The following is a 14,954-nucleotide window of genomic DNA, read 5'->3' on the forward strand; positions in this document are numbered from 1 at the left end:
GACATACATAAGTTGCTCCTCTATCCAAAATTTCCCAGCTGTATCTTCAAAACTGGCTATTAACTCCCTTCCCAGAAGTCACTAACAAATGGACACAAACCTTTGTTACTTAACCAAAGAGCAAATGCTTTATTTTCACCATGACCAACACCTGACCAAACATTATCATCAGCTACCTCCCACAGAATGAGAAACCAAGTGACTTTCACCTTAAGCAGAAGGAATTGGTTTCATTTGGGGCACATGTGATGTATTATTTCTTTTCACTTTACAGTGATGGCAATTCGTTAAAAAATGTTTTAGTTTGTCTTCAGATTTAACAAACAAAACCAAACCACCAACCACCAGGAAAAATAAATGCTTGTATATTGCCCTGAGGTTCTGAGTTCGTAACAGCCAGCGTTTTTATGTCCTTTCAATGTTGCGCTCACAGAGCAGAAAGGTCAGTTGGAAGCTTACAGAACAGTACTTTATGAAACAATCCTTTTTCTCTCCAGTCTCCTAAATGGGAGGAGGGGGAGGAAACAAGACAGTGGAGATGCTTTGAGCAGAGAAGACACTCAGAAAAACTGTGACTACATTCTGAATGGAACTAAACAAACAAGAGAAGAAAAAACAAAATCTATTTATTATGTAACTGAGCCTTGAATCAATATTCAATAAGCAACTACAAGGAGAGTGTGATAAAGCAGGAATAAAAAGGACATGCCTTTTCCGTAATGGATTAGAGAGCTGTTTAAACAGCCACTTCAGGAATCAGATATTTCACACGCTATTTCTTATCAAGTTTCACAGACTGATATAAATATGACTAGAATCTAGTTCTGGGGGTGGGGACCGACCGAAGCTTTTCCTTTGGCTGTCAAGTCACAATAAAAACTCTGACCACATTCACAAATCAGAAGAATGTCACCTTCTTCACAAAGAAAATAATAGGTTAGAGAGTTCTGTACCAACTTTTCCACTGATCCTTTCAGATACTGTTCATTCCTGGGTTCTGACAACAGGCAGTACTAACCTCACAAAGCCAAGAGGTCATCTACAAAGCCTGCAGGAGGTATCTGCCAATGTATCAAGTATCTTTCCTGTCTCTAGCTTCATACACAGTAACATCCACAACTTCAAGAAAGAACTTACAGGCTGCATTGGAAGGACAGAAAGCTGATGGTGTTCTATCCAAAAGCCAGGACAGGTTTTATTACCAGCATTAAATTTGGTATTGCAGTGTACTTTGCCTTAAAAATCCAATGTTCCCTCCTTGCCTTTACTATGTAGAGGAACTGTTAAAATTAGACTCAAGGAAAACATGTGTTTTCCCAGGCCTGTAGCTAATTAGGAGATAAGATGTAACAGTACGTCTCTGTTCCTACACTCTCAGTTAGTGCTGGAAGAAAAGCCTATTGATTGTTTTAATGATAAATGTGAAGTATCCAACTTACTCCACTGTCTGGTAATGGATTATTGCTACAGCATGTGCTCTTTAGCAGCAGAGCCCTGCTTAGTGGGACAACAGTCATGTATAAACCTGTGAATCACCAAAAAACACTGCATGCATTTTTGACTCAGTCTACCAAAAGACACATTTCAAACAGAAAGTGCACATATTGGAAGATTACATACTTAAGGCTTATTTACTTTAAGCTAAACAACTACGTGGGCTCAGTGTACTCCCATGCCTGCCTGCCTTACTAAATGCACATGCAGCACAGCAGCTGGAGCAGCCTGTGGCATTCCAGTCACCTGGCAGGGGTTTGGGAGACATTCTCTCCAAGGAGGCTGCTTGAACTTTGAACTATACCCAACTAGAGGACTCACTTCAGTGATTACATAGCACGTCTTGATCTAACCTTGTATTAACAGAGAGCATTCGCGTTTCCCTTCCTCTGGCTGCGTTTGCAAATAGCCACAAGCATTTTACTTGCATAGGACTAAGCTGTTATTATTGTTATATGGTTTGTGCTGGGGCACAGTCCTTGAGAAGTGTGATTTTGGGTAGAACAACTACAGGCTGAGAGTGCATGGTAAGTTTGGGGAAAAGCAGAGAATAACTCAGCAAGGAGGCTCAGCCTAAGAAATGGAGAAAGAGTTGTAAGTAAATCTCAGGCTACAAGGGCTACCAACAAGACTGTCCTTTCATGTTTCAGCACAGCAGTAAGCAAGCTGACATGGGCTTAAATACATCCAGGCACACCATCTTCTCTTCCCTTGTGAAAGAAGATCCAGGAAGAGCAGCAGAATCCTGCTTTGTGTGGAGATACACTCGAGCCCTAAGCACTCAACCAGGCTTGGGCCAGTAATAAGCCTCATAGAGACCCTGTCTTGCTACACACAGCACTCACAGCATTATAGACTTAGCCAGGGTCTCATGTAAGATTACCTCCACCTGCAGAAACCTGCAGGCAGAGGTGAGGCCAGCCCCCCTCTTTCAGCAAGCATCTGATATTCCTCCTGTCTCATACAAAAGGAAAAAAAAACCACAACACAACAAAACCCAAGAGGATGACTTAAAGAGGCAGAGTATGCTGAATAGCACAAGAATGTGTTTCTAACACAAGTGGCAGAAACACTTAAGTTAGAGAGACCAACGAGGGGGACAGACAATCCCTTAATTTCTCTGCTGACAAGTAACATGTCCTCAGCATTCAGGACACAGCATCCTGCAGAAGTGTAAAGAGCTGGCAAGCTTGGCGAGCTATCTTCAGATTCAGCATGCTGAAAGGTAACTGAAAAGCTTACTTTCCTCAAGGCACCGCTCTACTACGAAGAACCTTTCTCCTGTCACGATGGCAAGGATGCCCCTATCAACTATAACACAATTTGGCTTTCTGGTCTTCAGAATACTTAAGCGTTGTGTTTCTTAGGAGAAAAGAGCATGTTCCTATACTTTGTAACAGTGTGGTCTATATTTAAACATAGGCAAGGTCTCAATTTGTCATGAAAAACAGAAGTAAAAAGGAAAAAAGACAACTCCAGTTTATAGTGGAGTGATAAATGACTGTACTGATGACCAAACACGGCTGGATAGTCTTTTTAAATATAATTACAAAACAAGGACAGTAGGCAAGTGAAAATATGACAGAGTTGAAGGAAAACAGAAACCCTGAAAGCAAACAATGTATCTTGAAAGGAGAGGGCATACCTCCTTACATGAAAACGTCTCCAAATTCTGGGATTTGACTACACAGAGTATGTGCATGGTTTAGCCAACTCAGTGCCCAAGAGAAAACCCATTATTTTAAACCAATAAACTCTAGAGGACAGCATATACTGGAAGACATCACACAGTTACTTTTCCCAACACTACTACACTAGGAAGAAGCAGCAGTATGTTGCACCTCCACTATAGGATTGTAACTTAGCCTAGGACACAATATCTTAACATGAAACATTCTGCAATTGCTGTTTTGAGACTGGCACAAACTTCATAGGCCAACTTCAAGGCTGGGGGTTTTCTGTTTCACACCTATATTCCTCCCAAGTGAGTACATCATGACCTGTGGATAGCAATGGTAGCAGCATTTTTATAATGCAGTCACATTTTCTTTAGTAAGCAAGAATATTACATGGTCCATTACAATAATTTCTGCACCTGTAGGCTAACACAGCAACAATCTGTCATGGGACACTGCAAAATCAGCGCTACGCCAAGCTTCACATTGTTCTCTTTATTACACTTGCCTTATTATTAAAGAAGCAACAAAGAGAAATGTTGCAAAACAGCTCCTCTGACAGTCAGCATTTTTCTTCTGTCTTTGATGCATTTCCCCACCACAGTTGTCACAGCAACGACACATACAGAAGCAAAGTCCCACGAGAGGCAGTAACAAAATAAACAGCACTCCCAAGGCTGCGGAGACTATAAACCCGATTTCATAGTAGATGACCTGCAATTCAGACAGAGCAGTGGTGACAGCAGGGATCACACAGTAACTGCAATCAATACATAGCAAAGCATTCAAACTACAGACTAAACCATCTACTTACTAAGTTACCTAGGTTATGATTTGGTCTATTTTGGCACTAACTGACAGCTTTTCTAACACAAAGACAGACAGTGTTGCAGATACTGAGAGCTATGAGTTATTTAGCTAGACTATCAGCCAGGTGAACTACAGGAGTGGGTGCTAAGACAGAAATAAGCTCACAAGAAACAAGTGAGAATCAGTGCAATTTAAATAATAGGTCAAAAGTTAAACACATTCGATTTTCTGAATCACAACTTTACTGTTTGGTACATCTGTTTCCAAGAAGGCCCAACGAAAGCCAGCTGCCTAGATCAACACTTTGTCTGGGAGAGGGGAGCAAGGCTTAGCTTGTTCTCCTGCTTCATCAGTTAGGAGTGTAAAAATTGTCTGCACTGCAAAGGGAAGTTCCTCACTGGATGATCAGTTGTAATAGCAAAGGTTTCTCCCAGCTGCTGAAGTGAAAACTGCTTAGGGACTGAAGAACAGGAAGGAGCAGATTTTAAGCTCTCTCAGGTAAAGACATTTATTCTGCTGCCAAACAGCAAAGCAACAGCAACTGAAAGGACACTTTGAGAAGCCAGAAAGAATAGAGAACGATGCAATGCAATACCCTGACTAGCTTTTACACTGGCAGCAGTGCAAGTACCCCAGAACTGAGAAGCTGGGCCAGGCAGCTCTGGCACAGCCCCACACAAGAAGATGCAGCTTCCAGGGAGCAAGCTGCAAGCTGGCTATGCTGTTTCCTGCTGCTGTGAGCACAAGACAACACCTCCAGAAATGAACCAGGCAGGTGTCTGCACCCAGAGATGGACAGCATGGCATGGTGCTACAGTTTGAAGGGGGAACTTTAGCCTAGATCCTGACTGCAAAGACTGAAAATAAAATACATTACCATGGGATGTAAAAGAAAAAAACAGTTAAGGTCTATATAATTCATTGGATTGCTAATGGCTGAAGGGGGCCTACAGGAAGGCTGGGGAGGGACTTCTCAGGATCTCTGGTAGTGACAGTACTAGAGGGAATGGAATGAAGCTGGAGGTGGGGAGATTCAGGCTGGATGTGAGGAGGAGGTTCTTCCCCATGAGAGTAGTGAAGCCCTGGAATGGGTTGTCCGGGAAGGCGGTCGAGGCCCCGTCCCTGGAGGTGTTTAAGCCCAGGCTGGATGAGGCTCTGGCCAGCCTGATCTAGTGTGGGGTGTCCCTGCCCACGGCAGGGGGGTTGGAACTAGATGATCCTTGGGGTCCTTTCCAACCCTGACTGGTACTATGATACAGCAAAGAGGCAGAGATTCTTTTCTCTTTTCTGTCAGTTCTGCTTGCAACTTCTCTTTCTCTCTCTCTCCTGTGGCCTTGCCAAGGGATCTCTGTTTTGACTACTGTGTGAGGTAATGGGAAGGAGGGAGGGAGTGGGGGAGGAGGTGAAGGGGTCCCCTGGAGCCATCCAGGGGGGTTCTGAGGAGTTTGTGTTGTTTAAAATTGTAAGCATCTATAGCTATTATACATCCATTGTAGATTTTACACATTCATTGCATTTCATATTTCTAGATTTTAGTTTGCTTCTAAGTAGAGCTTCATTTGCTTCTGCCCCAACTGAGCAATTTATTTTGGAGGTAGTTTTGTCCAAATTAGTGGGGGGGTAATTTCAACCCACCACACATTGGAATGCCCCAGCAGCCTTTCTTCCCCATTTCAGGAGAGCTAATCCTGAACACCAGTACTTTGAGTCCTCATCTGTTTTACTACTCTGCCAGGACAAGGGCAACTTGGCAGTAAAAGAACGGAACTGAGGCTGTGCATTGTCCTGCAAAGTAAGTTACAGTTTCTTACAGGGTCTCAATCGTGCTCCAGTTCCAGCTTTGCTGATGCCCTTCCTCACAGTCCCTAATTACCAGCTGATGCCAAAACAGCAACTGCCACCATTAGCACAGCTGCAAATTTCTGACCTAATTACCAATTCCAGGACAAAACCTATTTCTTTTACTGTTAATAGCTGATGGTTAAAAGTTGGTATTCCTTCTGAAGAATTCAAACTAGACATTGGAAGAACTTGGCTGTTTTTTGCAAAAAGCATAGTTAAAAAATGTACCCCCCCTGCTTTCTGGTTAGGTGACTCACAACTTGGACAAACATTTTACAGTAGGTTAGATGGAAACCACATTTTAAATCATGTTAAAAATAGTTACAGATCTTTAAACAGTAGCGTAAATAGTTTCATTTCAAAGCTGTACCTCTACTTTAAGGCATTACCTGAAGAGTCAGGACAACATTTTCTGGCTGTAGAAGTCAAAACAAATGGAGAAAGTGTGTAATGCACAGGCAGCATGCACAAAAACACATCATGTGAAAAATGAGTAATTCACCATGACCAAAACAATTAACAATACAAAAACAATAACCAAAAGCCACTACAGTAAAATAATGTCATTAAACAATCATGGAAAACTATTTACAGTCTGAGACATCAGAGAATTGCTGGTTTCCTTGCTAAGTGAAAGGGATCTAGGATTTGTCTGAACATTTCCCTCCTAAAGCAACAAAGGACCAGTTCTTTCTGCACTCAGCATCTGTTTCACATCATTCCCAACACATCTCACAGAGTAGAAGGTCAGAGATTGCATTACTTTGTGGTTAAGCCATTTCTTCACAAATTCCACCTGTCATAACTGACCTATAAAGTTCCTGACAAATTTTTTCTTTCCAATGTTTATTTATGACAAAATAAAAAGCAGTAATTTCAGTAGCAGCTTGCAGACTGTAGCATGCTACATGTGAAATCTGCCCTTGCTTCTAAATAATTCAAAAGCTAAAAAGAAAAGGCATTCAAAAAGACCAAAGAAGTCAATAGATCAGGTAAGAACCTGATAAATAACCTGTATCTTCAGGGAGGAACAAAAAAAAACAACCACAAACACAACAAACCAAACTAAATATTCAAGAATACCAGATGAGTCCAAATTCCCCTTTGTTTTCACCATAGAAGTCAAATTTCTTGTCTTTCCCCCCCCTTCATCTCTGTATGGTAAGTTCACACTTTCTCCCATGAGATGAAAAATAGGGAAGTGGACACGCTCCAGACAGCAAGAACTCTCAATACAAGCTCTGATATGTGACAATCAAAAATGTTCTCAAGATTCAGGAATTTTTTCCAGCAACACACATCTTTAGGAAGCTTCCACTGTACAATGTGCTGTAAATGCTCAAAACCATATTTGGAACTACACTTGTAATGGGAGGAAAAGAAATGCTTATCCTCCCTTAAAAATCTGGTACCAAGAATGATTTTGAATGCTTTCTGCAAGCACATTACCCAGGAGAAGTAAAGCAAGGGCAACAGCAGCGACTTGGCTTCCCCTGAGCAAGCATGGCAGCTGCACTCAGCTGCTGGGCTGTCCTGGCAGATTACTGTCCCTGACGGGATGGGGACATGTTGATGCTAGAGAATCCAACCAGGAACACAAGGACACACAGGACAGAAGAGGGATGGGCCTCCTGGGTCACTAACACTCTGCAAATAAGTCTGAAAACTAAACCAGAGGAACAACAGCAGAAATCCAGCAGGCTAAGCATTAGAACCAGATTTCCTGCTCATGCTACTGAGGGGCTGGTCCCAGTGCTTGGGCAACTAGTGAGTCTTCTTACATGGATGCATACATGGCTCATTCCTGTGCCTTCCTGCTGTGACAGCACCATCTTTCACCCAAACAGCAGGCTTTGTCTTCCTGATGGCTCCTCTCCATACATTTATGGGGAGTAATCACTCACTCTACCAATTACTCCACAAAGCTAAGCAAACACTTCTTGTCTTGTCTGAAGACCTGTGCGTTTCCCAGACTATCCTAATATGCACCAGAACCAGGATATCAGTTCAGCTTTTTGAGGACAACAGAAGAAGCTAACAGGAGAGCTTTCTAAGCGCTTCTAAATAAAAGCAGCATTTTTCAGTATAAGGAGCTCTCAATCTCTGTGTAATAGACACCACAATCACATTACAGATAGAATTTCTAAATGAGAATGTGTAACTTCTTCACAGTAGCTTATGAAGTTTTTGTTGTAAGCTCTTCTGAAAGGTTTTGGTCCCAAATTTGGTATGAAACAATCACACACAACATTCACAAATTTCATTTTGGTATCTTATTGTTACAGCTCAAGAAAAACCAAAACCAAACAACTATTTCCTGTTTCAGAAACAAAAGGCAGTGTCAAAGGAATTGTTTTCAGTATTCAGTGCAGATACACACAGACAATTTACCTTCTGATAATCGCCCTGTGTATTTCCAAACTTCTGCTGTGCTAGTTTTCTGATGAGATCTGAAAATAAGCAAGAATATTCCAGAGTTTTAAAGAACATAAATAATACAAACAGGGTAGGGAGGATGGTATGAATTCTACTGTTAGGTAGGCAAGATGAAATTAAGAACATCAAGAGGATGAAGGAAAATGTTTCCATGAACCTGACTAGTAACAGCACTTTTAATCAGCTGTGGATTTTACAGGCTTACAGGAAGATAACCAGTTATTTATCAAGTAACCACTTCCCCCTGGAATACAGTGAAGGTTTTTCCAAGGTCATCCTCTGCACCACAGCATCATTAATAAAAGTTAATCACACATTTCTCAGTTCCTTGGACAGAGCTCTGAGTATCAATTTTGCTTGGTGTTTATGACAGGTACATGCATGCAGTCACACATACAATTAGACACATAATGAAAAACCCAAACATGTCCATGACGACTTCTTGACTGAATGGTAGGAGGAGGAAGGCCCTTTCATCTGGCCAGCATGATCCAGATCATGGTTTTTTTTCTCCATTTTGGTCTTTAGATCAATTGCCTTTGCATAGAGTAAGCGATGCTGCTGAAACAAAGCAGAAAGCCTAACGTGTACCAAATTATTGCGTGTGCAGCTGCACCTAATACTCACTTCTGATTTATTCACAATATTGACAAAATACAGCAACCACTAAAAAAGGAAAATAGAAAGACAACACAAATAGCGCCACTTAACATTGTAAACATCATTTCTTTCAGCTTCTTTCAGTGAACCCCAGCAACTGTAACAAACAGATCACTTCTTTAGGACACTACCAAGCCAAAGTTCTGCTAGCCCTGTGGGAACTGTGTTGGGAATTGTGGCTTCTGGTCATTTCTGCAACACTGCACTTGAAGATGGGAACCCCCAGGTCTCAGACTCTGCTTCAAAGGGGCATCAGTGGCTCAGGGAGTCCTCCATGCTGGGTGGGCTTCCTGTAAGCAGCAACTTTTGGATGCTTGGGAGACATGACTGACTCAACTTCTGGTCTCCTCTAACCATGAGAAAATACCATCTGAAGTGGCACACTACACCTCAAGGAGAAACACTGCCCCTCATGTTCATACAGAGCTGGACTTCATGGTAGTATTGGTCACTGCCAGTCCCTCCATATGCAACTCAAGTCACCAATCTTGGATTCTGTAGAGGCCCTGTAGGTTCAGAACTGACTGATCATCTCCAAACCCTCTCAGAAACTTCTATTTCTTATGAAATACTTTCAGTGAGTTTGCAGACAATTGCAAACTTGTGCCTCACCCATCCTGTATGTGGCTCAGGAAAACAAACCCCTAAGCAAACAGTGTCCATAGTCCCCAACACTCTGCACAGGGAATGTGGACTCGACTGGTCTGCAAGCTGAAGAGATGTGGAAGAATTCCTTGCAGAAAGCTCTGTCCAAGGAAAGAAAACTACACCACGGTGAGACAACAACTGCTATTTCAAGGAAGGTACACCCTGCAAACAAGATGCAGCCAGCAGGAGTGTCACATTAAAAGAATTAAATAAAAATCTGTCAACATGTCACAGAACTGGCAGGCTGCAAATCATCCACAAAGATGGCTAGCAGTAGATGATCGAGGGCTCTAAGACGAGGCAACCTCCTTTTGGAAAGTGGTGGAAGGCTGAATGCCATGGTAATAAACCTGAGACCTTTGTAAAATAAGCACAAAAGAATTGGATCAAGTTTTACACAGATATGTATTTATAGGCATCCGTATACATATGTGTACACATGTGAAGAACTGATCAAGAGAAACAGAGGATGGTTGAGGCTAGAGAGAACCCACTGAGATAAAATAGAGTAGACCAGTTTGGAAGAGACCTTCAAGATCATTGCATCCAACCTATCCTCCAACACCACCTAATCAACTAAACCATGCAACCAAGCACCCTATCATCATCCAGTCCCAGCCCCCAGCTCATTGCAGTCACCCCACCACAGGTTACCCAGGGCCACATCCAGTCAGGTTTTGAGCAACTCCAAGGAGAACATCCAATAATTAAAAAAACAACTGAGATACAACCCCCGGACTGCTCCGATTGCTTGTGATATGCTTTAATTGCTCACAGTGTTCCTGATTCACAGTTTCCATTTTTACTGTTTCCATAATTTATGGCCTGCCAGTCAAAACAAAAATGTACATAAACCAACCTGAACACACTATGAGAAACTGATGCAGAAAACAGTATTTGTTGCTGTGTTTTTGAAATTTAGAGGGTCTGAATCCTGTTCATCAGAAACTAAAACATCTTTAGATTTACTATAAACAAGAAAGCCTGAAAACAGGTAGAGAAAGTTCCCACATGGATTAAGTTAAATAGCGAGAACAGTAAGTGTTTCATACATAGCACAATGGCTACTATTACATAGCCCATCTTCCCCTTAATTTTCCAGAACGTGAGACTTCCCTGCTGAATAAAGATTTGCTGCGGGAATTACTGTGTCATGATTTTCAGAAGTAACGTGACACTTGAGGCAGTTTCTCACCAGGCAACACACAGGGACTGACCAGTCTTTGCCACCTATTTCAATAGCCTTCAGTACCAACTGGATTAGACACATTCCCAGTTAATTCATTTCAAATAAAATGTGGAAGTCATATATACTCCCCATAAAAAAAATAAATGGTTTTGACTACAACTGCTCGTGAGATTTTTCCTGCAGTTACTCATCTACACTTCTGTAAGCAGAAACATGCCTCCGTGGTTTTGCAGCATCAACAATCTCCCGGCTCATTGCAGGGAGGGTTGAACTAGTTACATGGTCTCTAAAAGTCTCTTCCAGCCCAAGCCATCCTGTTGGGTTTTATAGACACTGTCAGCAATCACGGTGACTACTGCAGCATTTAAGGGATAAGCAGGGGAACGTTCTGTGCCAGGTACTGTGTAAACCAGGTATGGCTGCACTGCTCTCTGCAGCACTGCAAGGAGACACCTCAGCTCACATTTCTCTCAGCCTGTGATTCTTTTGCTTTTATGAGGCACCTGTTCCTACCTAGCCAGAACATCTCATCCCTAGCATTCAAGGAAGTTTCTATCTAAAACTGAACTAAGGTAACTCCTCATGCCTCTCTTCTGCACTTCTGGCAGAGGTGATTTCCGTTTCAAACAGTAAAGTGCTAGGAGGGTGTGATAATAAGTCTTGTCCTCTATTTTCAAATGAATAGGATTATTTCTGAAACCTTGGCTTGCCCAGCTGCAGGTATTGTTTCACAGGACCAGTAATCCAAGGCTTTAGTGCAGAACACATTTTATCGTCGTTGGGGTTAAAGAGATTTACCTTGTCAGGCTCATTTACACAGCTAATTACATTACCACTTTGCTCGGTCGCCTTCCTGCTCTCATTGCACGTACAAATGCCATCTGCCCTAGTAAATCCAACCAGCCAGATGAACTCTTCATTTACCAATGCAACTGATGTTGAAATATTAAGCATCTCTGGTTAAGAAAACAATCACCAACTTCTGCACTGCACAAGTATTGTGTACATACACTCTGTATCTTATTACCCAGACGAGAAAATGAGGTCAGCACTAGGCTTGCTTCTTAGAACTGCTCTACATAAAGGGATAGCAAAAATAAGAGAGGTTTAAAAATAAGCTGTCTGGCTATTAAGTAGCAACACAAATTAGCTACAAATTCCTCTGCCAATAAAGCTTTTTAAATCTAGGTGGCAGGAAAAGAGTTGGAGTAAAACCTTTGGAAATGCTATGCCTCATCTTCACTCAAACAATTCCATTGAGCCCATTCATTTATAGTGCAACTCCAGCATTAATCAAATTATGCCAGAAATTAATTTACCTTTTTATGCATAATGTTAACATACTAGGCTTCTATTCCAAAAAAGACTTCCAGCAAACCAGGAAGAACTGTGACAGAAGCATTCATGTCACACTGAATGGAGGTTTTTTCCAGAATAACAGGAGAAAATTACACAGATAATATGCATGATAAATTAATAACTGCTTTAATACCATGACATGCATTAGAATAGGACAGCATTTTATCCCTTTCCCCTTCATCTCTAAGAGTCAGTAGACTACACACACTGAACAGTTCAGCATCTCTCTGAATATGGGTCAGTTCAATCGCATGTACTGTCATAAGTAACAACAATTAGTCTAAAATTAATCAATTACTTCCATTTTCATTTTTCCCCCCTCTCTCTGACTCAGACTAATTAATAACTCTTGCAGAAGTCCATGAAAACCAGCAAAGCCTTTCAGACTTAGAGACAGATTTAGGCCTGCTTCAGCAGGTTGCTCCTCTACAGCCACTTAAATACCTCAGATTTCTGCTGACTCTCACTGTCCCTAACCACACAGCAATCCCTCGGCTCTGGTTCTATCCAGAGTGAGGCCACAGCTCAGTAACACGGATGGCCAAAGAAGCCACCATGCATATCAGTGCTGAGAGGCTCCTGGCACTTTGCTCACTCCGTCCACTCTCCTTCTGCAGAGCAAGAAGCAAACTCACTCTGCAGGCCAAGTGACAAGTCTCAGAGGTGAAGAGGTCTTCCCCTTTCCCATAAAACTAAGAGACTACTTTAGTCCACAGATGAGGAGTCTAATCTATGCATTCCCTTACATAGTCTAGAGACTTCCTTTCCAATTCCAAATTCAAAAGGTTCACTCCCCTCCTCCCAGTTCCCTCAAGACAGATTTGCTCCATAACCATAGTCCCCAACCAAGGGAAAAAAACCAGCCTTCACAGAAAAAAAATCACCTTCCCTCCTTCTGAATCCTAAACACAGGACCACTTGTTTACACTACAGAGATGGTGACAGGAAGTTCTCTGTTCAATCGCCTGTTTATTCATCTGCAATAAAGAAACAATGCACAAAAACTGTAAACCATCAGCCATGCACTTGGACAAGAAAAAAGGGTAAATAAGAAGGACACTTTGCTGATGTACCTCACCACCTAGAACCTATTATTCTACAATGGTTAAAAAAAACTTGTTTGAATGGAGGTAAAAAATGACAAACACAAGCTCAAGCATTTTAACTTCTCATCTACAGCAACCTTTTTACCCTCTTCTGCCTTCAGCAGGCCGTTTCCTCTCATCAACACCATCACCATCTATTCCCCTTCTCTGATTCTGCATTCTTATGCTGACCAAAAGCAAGAGAAGTACACTTACCCTACCATGCTCTGGCTCAGTCACAAAATCCAGTAACACACAGTATGACACAAGTGAAAACATCATAAATGCATTCTTAAGGTCTCAGTAGACTTGCAAAGTACTGCTTCATTCAGCTGGTAAGGCTGCTAGCCAGACCACCTGGAAACGAGTCTCAATTTGTAGTGGATGCAGTGAGGGGCAACACAAGATGGGGTAGAGCTGCAATATGCAGAAGGCAGTGAAAAGATGAGTAGATGTGAATAAGACTGAACTGCAGGAGTGGTGTGAACAGAGTGAGCTTTAATCAGAGCACAGGTAGTACTAGGCACAGTGCAAGTGCTGAAGATAAGGAATTTAGATCAGTAGCATTTACTGAACCAGAACATGAAATTAACACAACTCCCTTTGTGCCCTTCCCGACAGAAAATACCATTGATCTACTGAAGAAATCACACAGCAGTGGATCAGATGAAAGTAACAATCAATAAACTTCATTTGAGCACACAAACAATGTCTCAATTTCCCAAAAATATAGGTGAAATAATCAAAGTTTTACAAATTTAACTTCCTCAAGGTTATTAATCAGGAAGACCATAAGTGTAATTTTTAAGTCTTCTGCAGAAAATCCTCACATCTTAGAGCTGCCCCAAACTTGGTTTTATTCCTTTAGTGCAGTCACATTTTCTCTTTAGGCACATTCTGCTTTCCACCAACATGAACAGAAAGCACTGAAGAGCCTCTTCAGGAAGAGATTTAAAGAAAAAAACAGAAAAGAAATTGCCACACCACTGACTGTTACAGGACACCTAGAATGAAAGATTTCTCTTCTGAAAACAACCTTTGCAGGGACTTTCTAGTTGTTCTTTACTACAAAGAAAGTTCTGTTCTTGCTGAAGTTTGGGAAAAAGAACAAAAAGAGAGAAGCCTTTAGAAAAAAATCTTTGCTTAGGAGGCTGCAATAAATTTGCGTATATCATGCAGAGACAAAGTCAAGTAGAAAGCTTTGAAAACATTCCACACAGAAACTGCATTCTCCTGTTTTCTGAATGCAACAAAACCTCTGCAGCACATTGTTTGTGCCACAGCAGCTATTTTTTGCCGCTTATTTTGCAGCGGCTACCTAAAGTTCTCTCTAGGCCACTATCTGGTGAAGATTTACAAGAGATTATGAGCAAAGGTTTAGCTTGGTGCACCATACATGCTTGTCTGTTTCAGCATGCTGCAGAGCCTGAACAACTTCTTGACAGCATGGGATTTGTAGACAAGTAGTAAATGTTTAGAAGGTATGAGCATTGATTTTTTTTCTAGTCTTTCCCTCAGAAGTTGCTGTAAACTGAGGAAAAATCTTCTCTCACATTGCATAACTTCAATTATTGTAAATATGAACTCAGATAATTGGGAATGAGACACTGGAGCCCTGCTAGTACAAGCTTTTGATTCCCTCAGTAACTGGCTTTCTGGCAGCTTCACTAAGATTCCTCAGAATTCTCTTTCTCTGTTTTTTCCAGAGAAAGGGGGGTGGGGGAAAGAAGGAAAAAAAAATATTTATCAATGTAA

At 41.6% G+C, this 14,954-nt stretch overlaps 1 protein-coding gene across 17 annotated transcripts in view; it reads right to left on the minus strand.

The window, feature by feature from the left end:
* Window positions 1-14,954, minus strand: part of PROM1 (prominin 1) — a 58,537-nt gene that overhangs the window by 28,104 nt on the left and 15,479 nt on the right. For 14 of the 17 annotated variants that reach the window (XM_068149215.1, XM_068149221.1, XM_068149208.1 and 11 more), the window contains exons 3-5: window positions 8,214-8,272; window positions 6,212-6,238; window positions 3,679-3,884 (exon numbers count right to left, since the gene is read on the minus strand). In XM_068149215.1, the coding sequence (XP_068005316.1) occupies window positions 3,679-3,884; window positions 6,212-6,238; window positions 8,214-8,272 (292 nt within the window). The remainder of the gene's footprint in view (window positions 1-3,678; window positions 3,885-6,211; window positions 6,239-8,213; window positions 8,273-14,954) is intronic. The other 3 variants (XM_068149223.1, XM_068149218.1, XM_068149222.1) reach the window with 1 other exon arrangement.

The sequence above is a fragment of the Melanerpes formicivorus genome, unplaced genomic scaffold (genome assembly GCF_026170545.1).
Source record: "Melanerpes formicivorus ecotype bairdi unplaced genomic scaffold, bMelFor1.0.p_v2 SCAF_18, whole genome shotgun sequence".
NCBI classification, from domain to species: domain Eukaryota; kingdom Metazoa; phylum Chordata; class Aves; order Piciformes; family Picidae; genus Melanerpes; species Melanerpes formicivorus.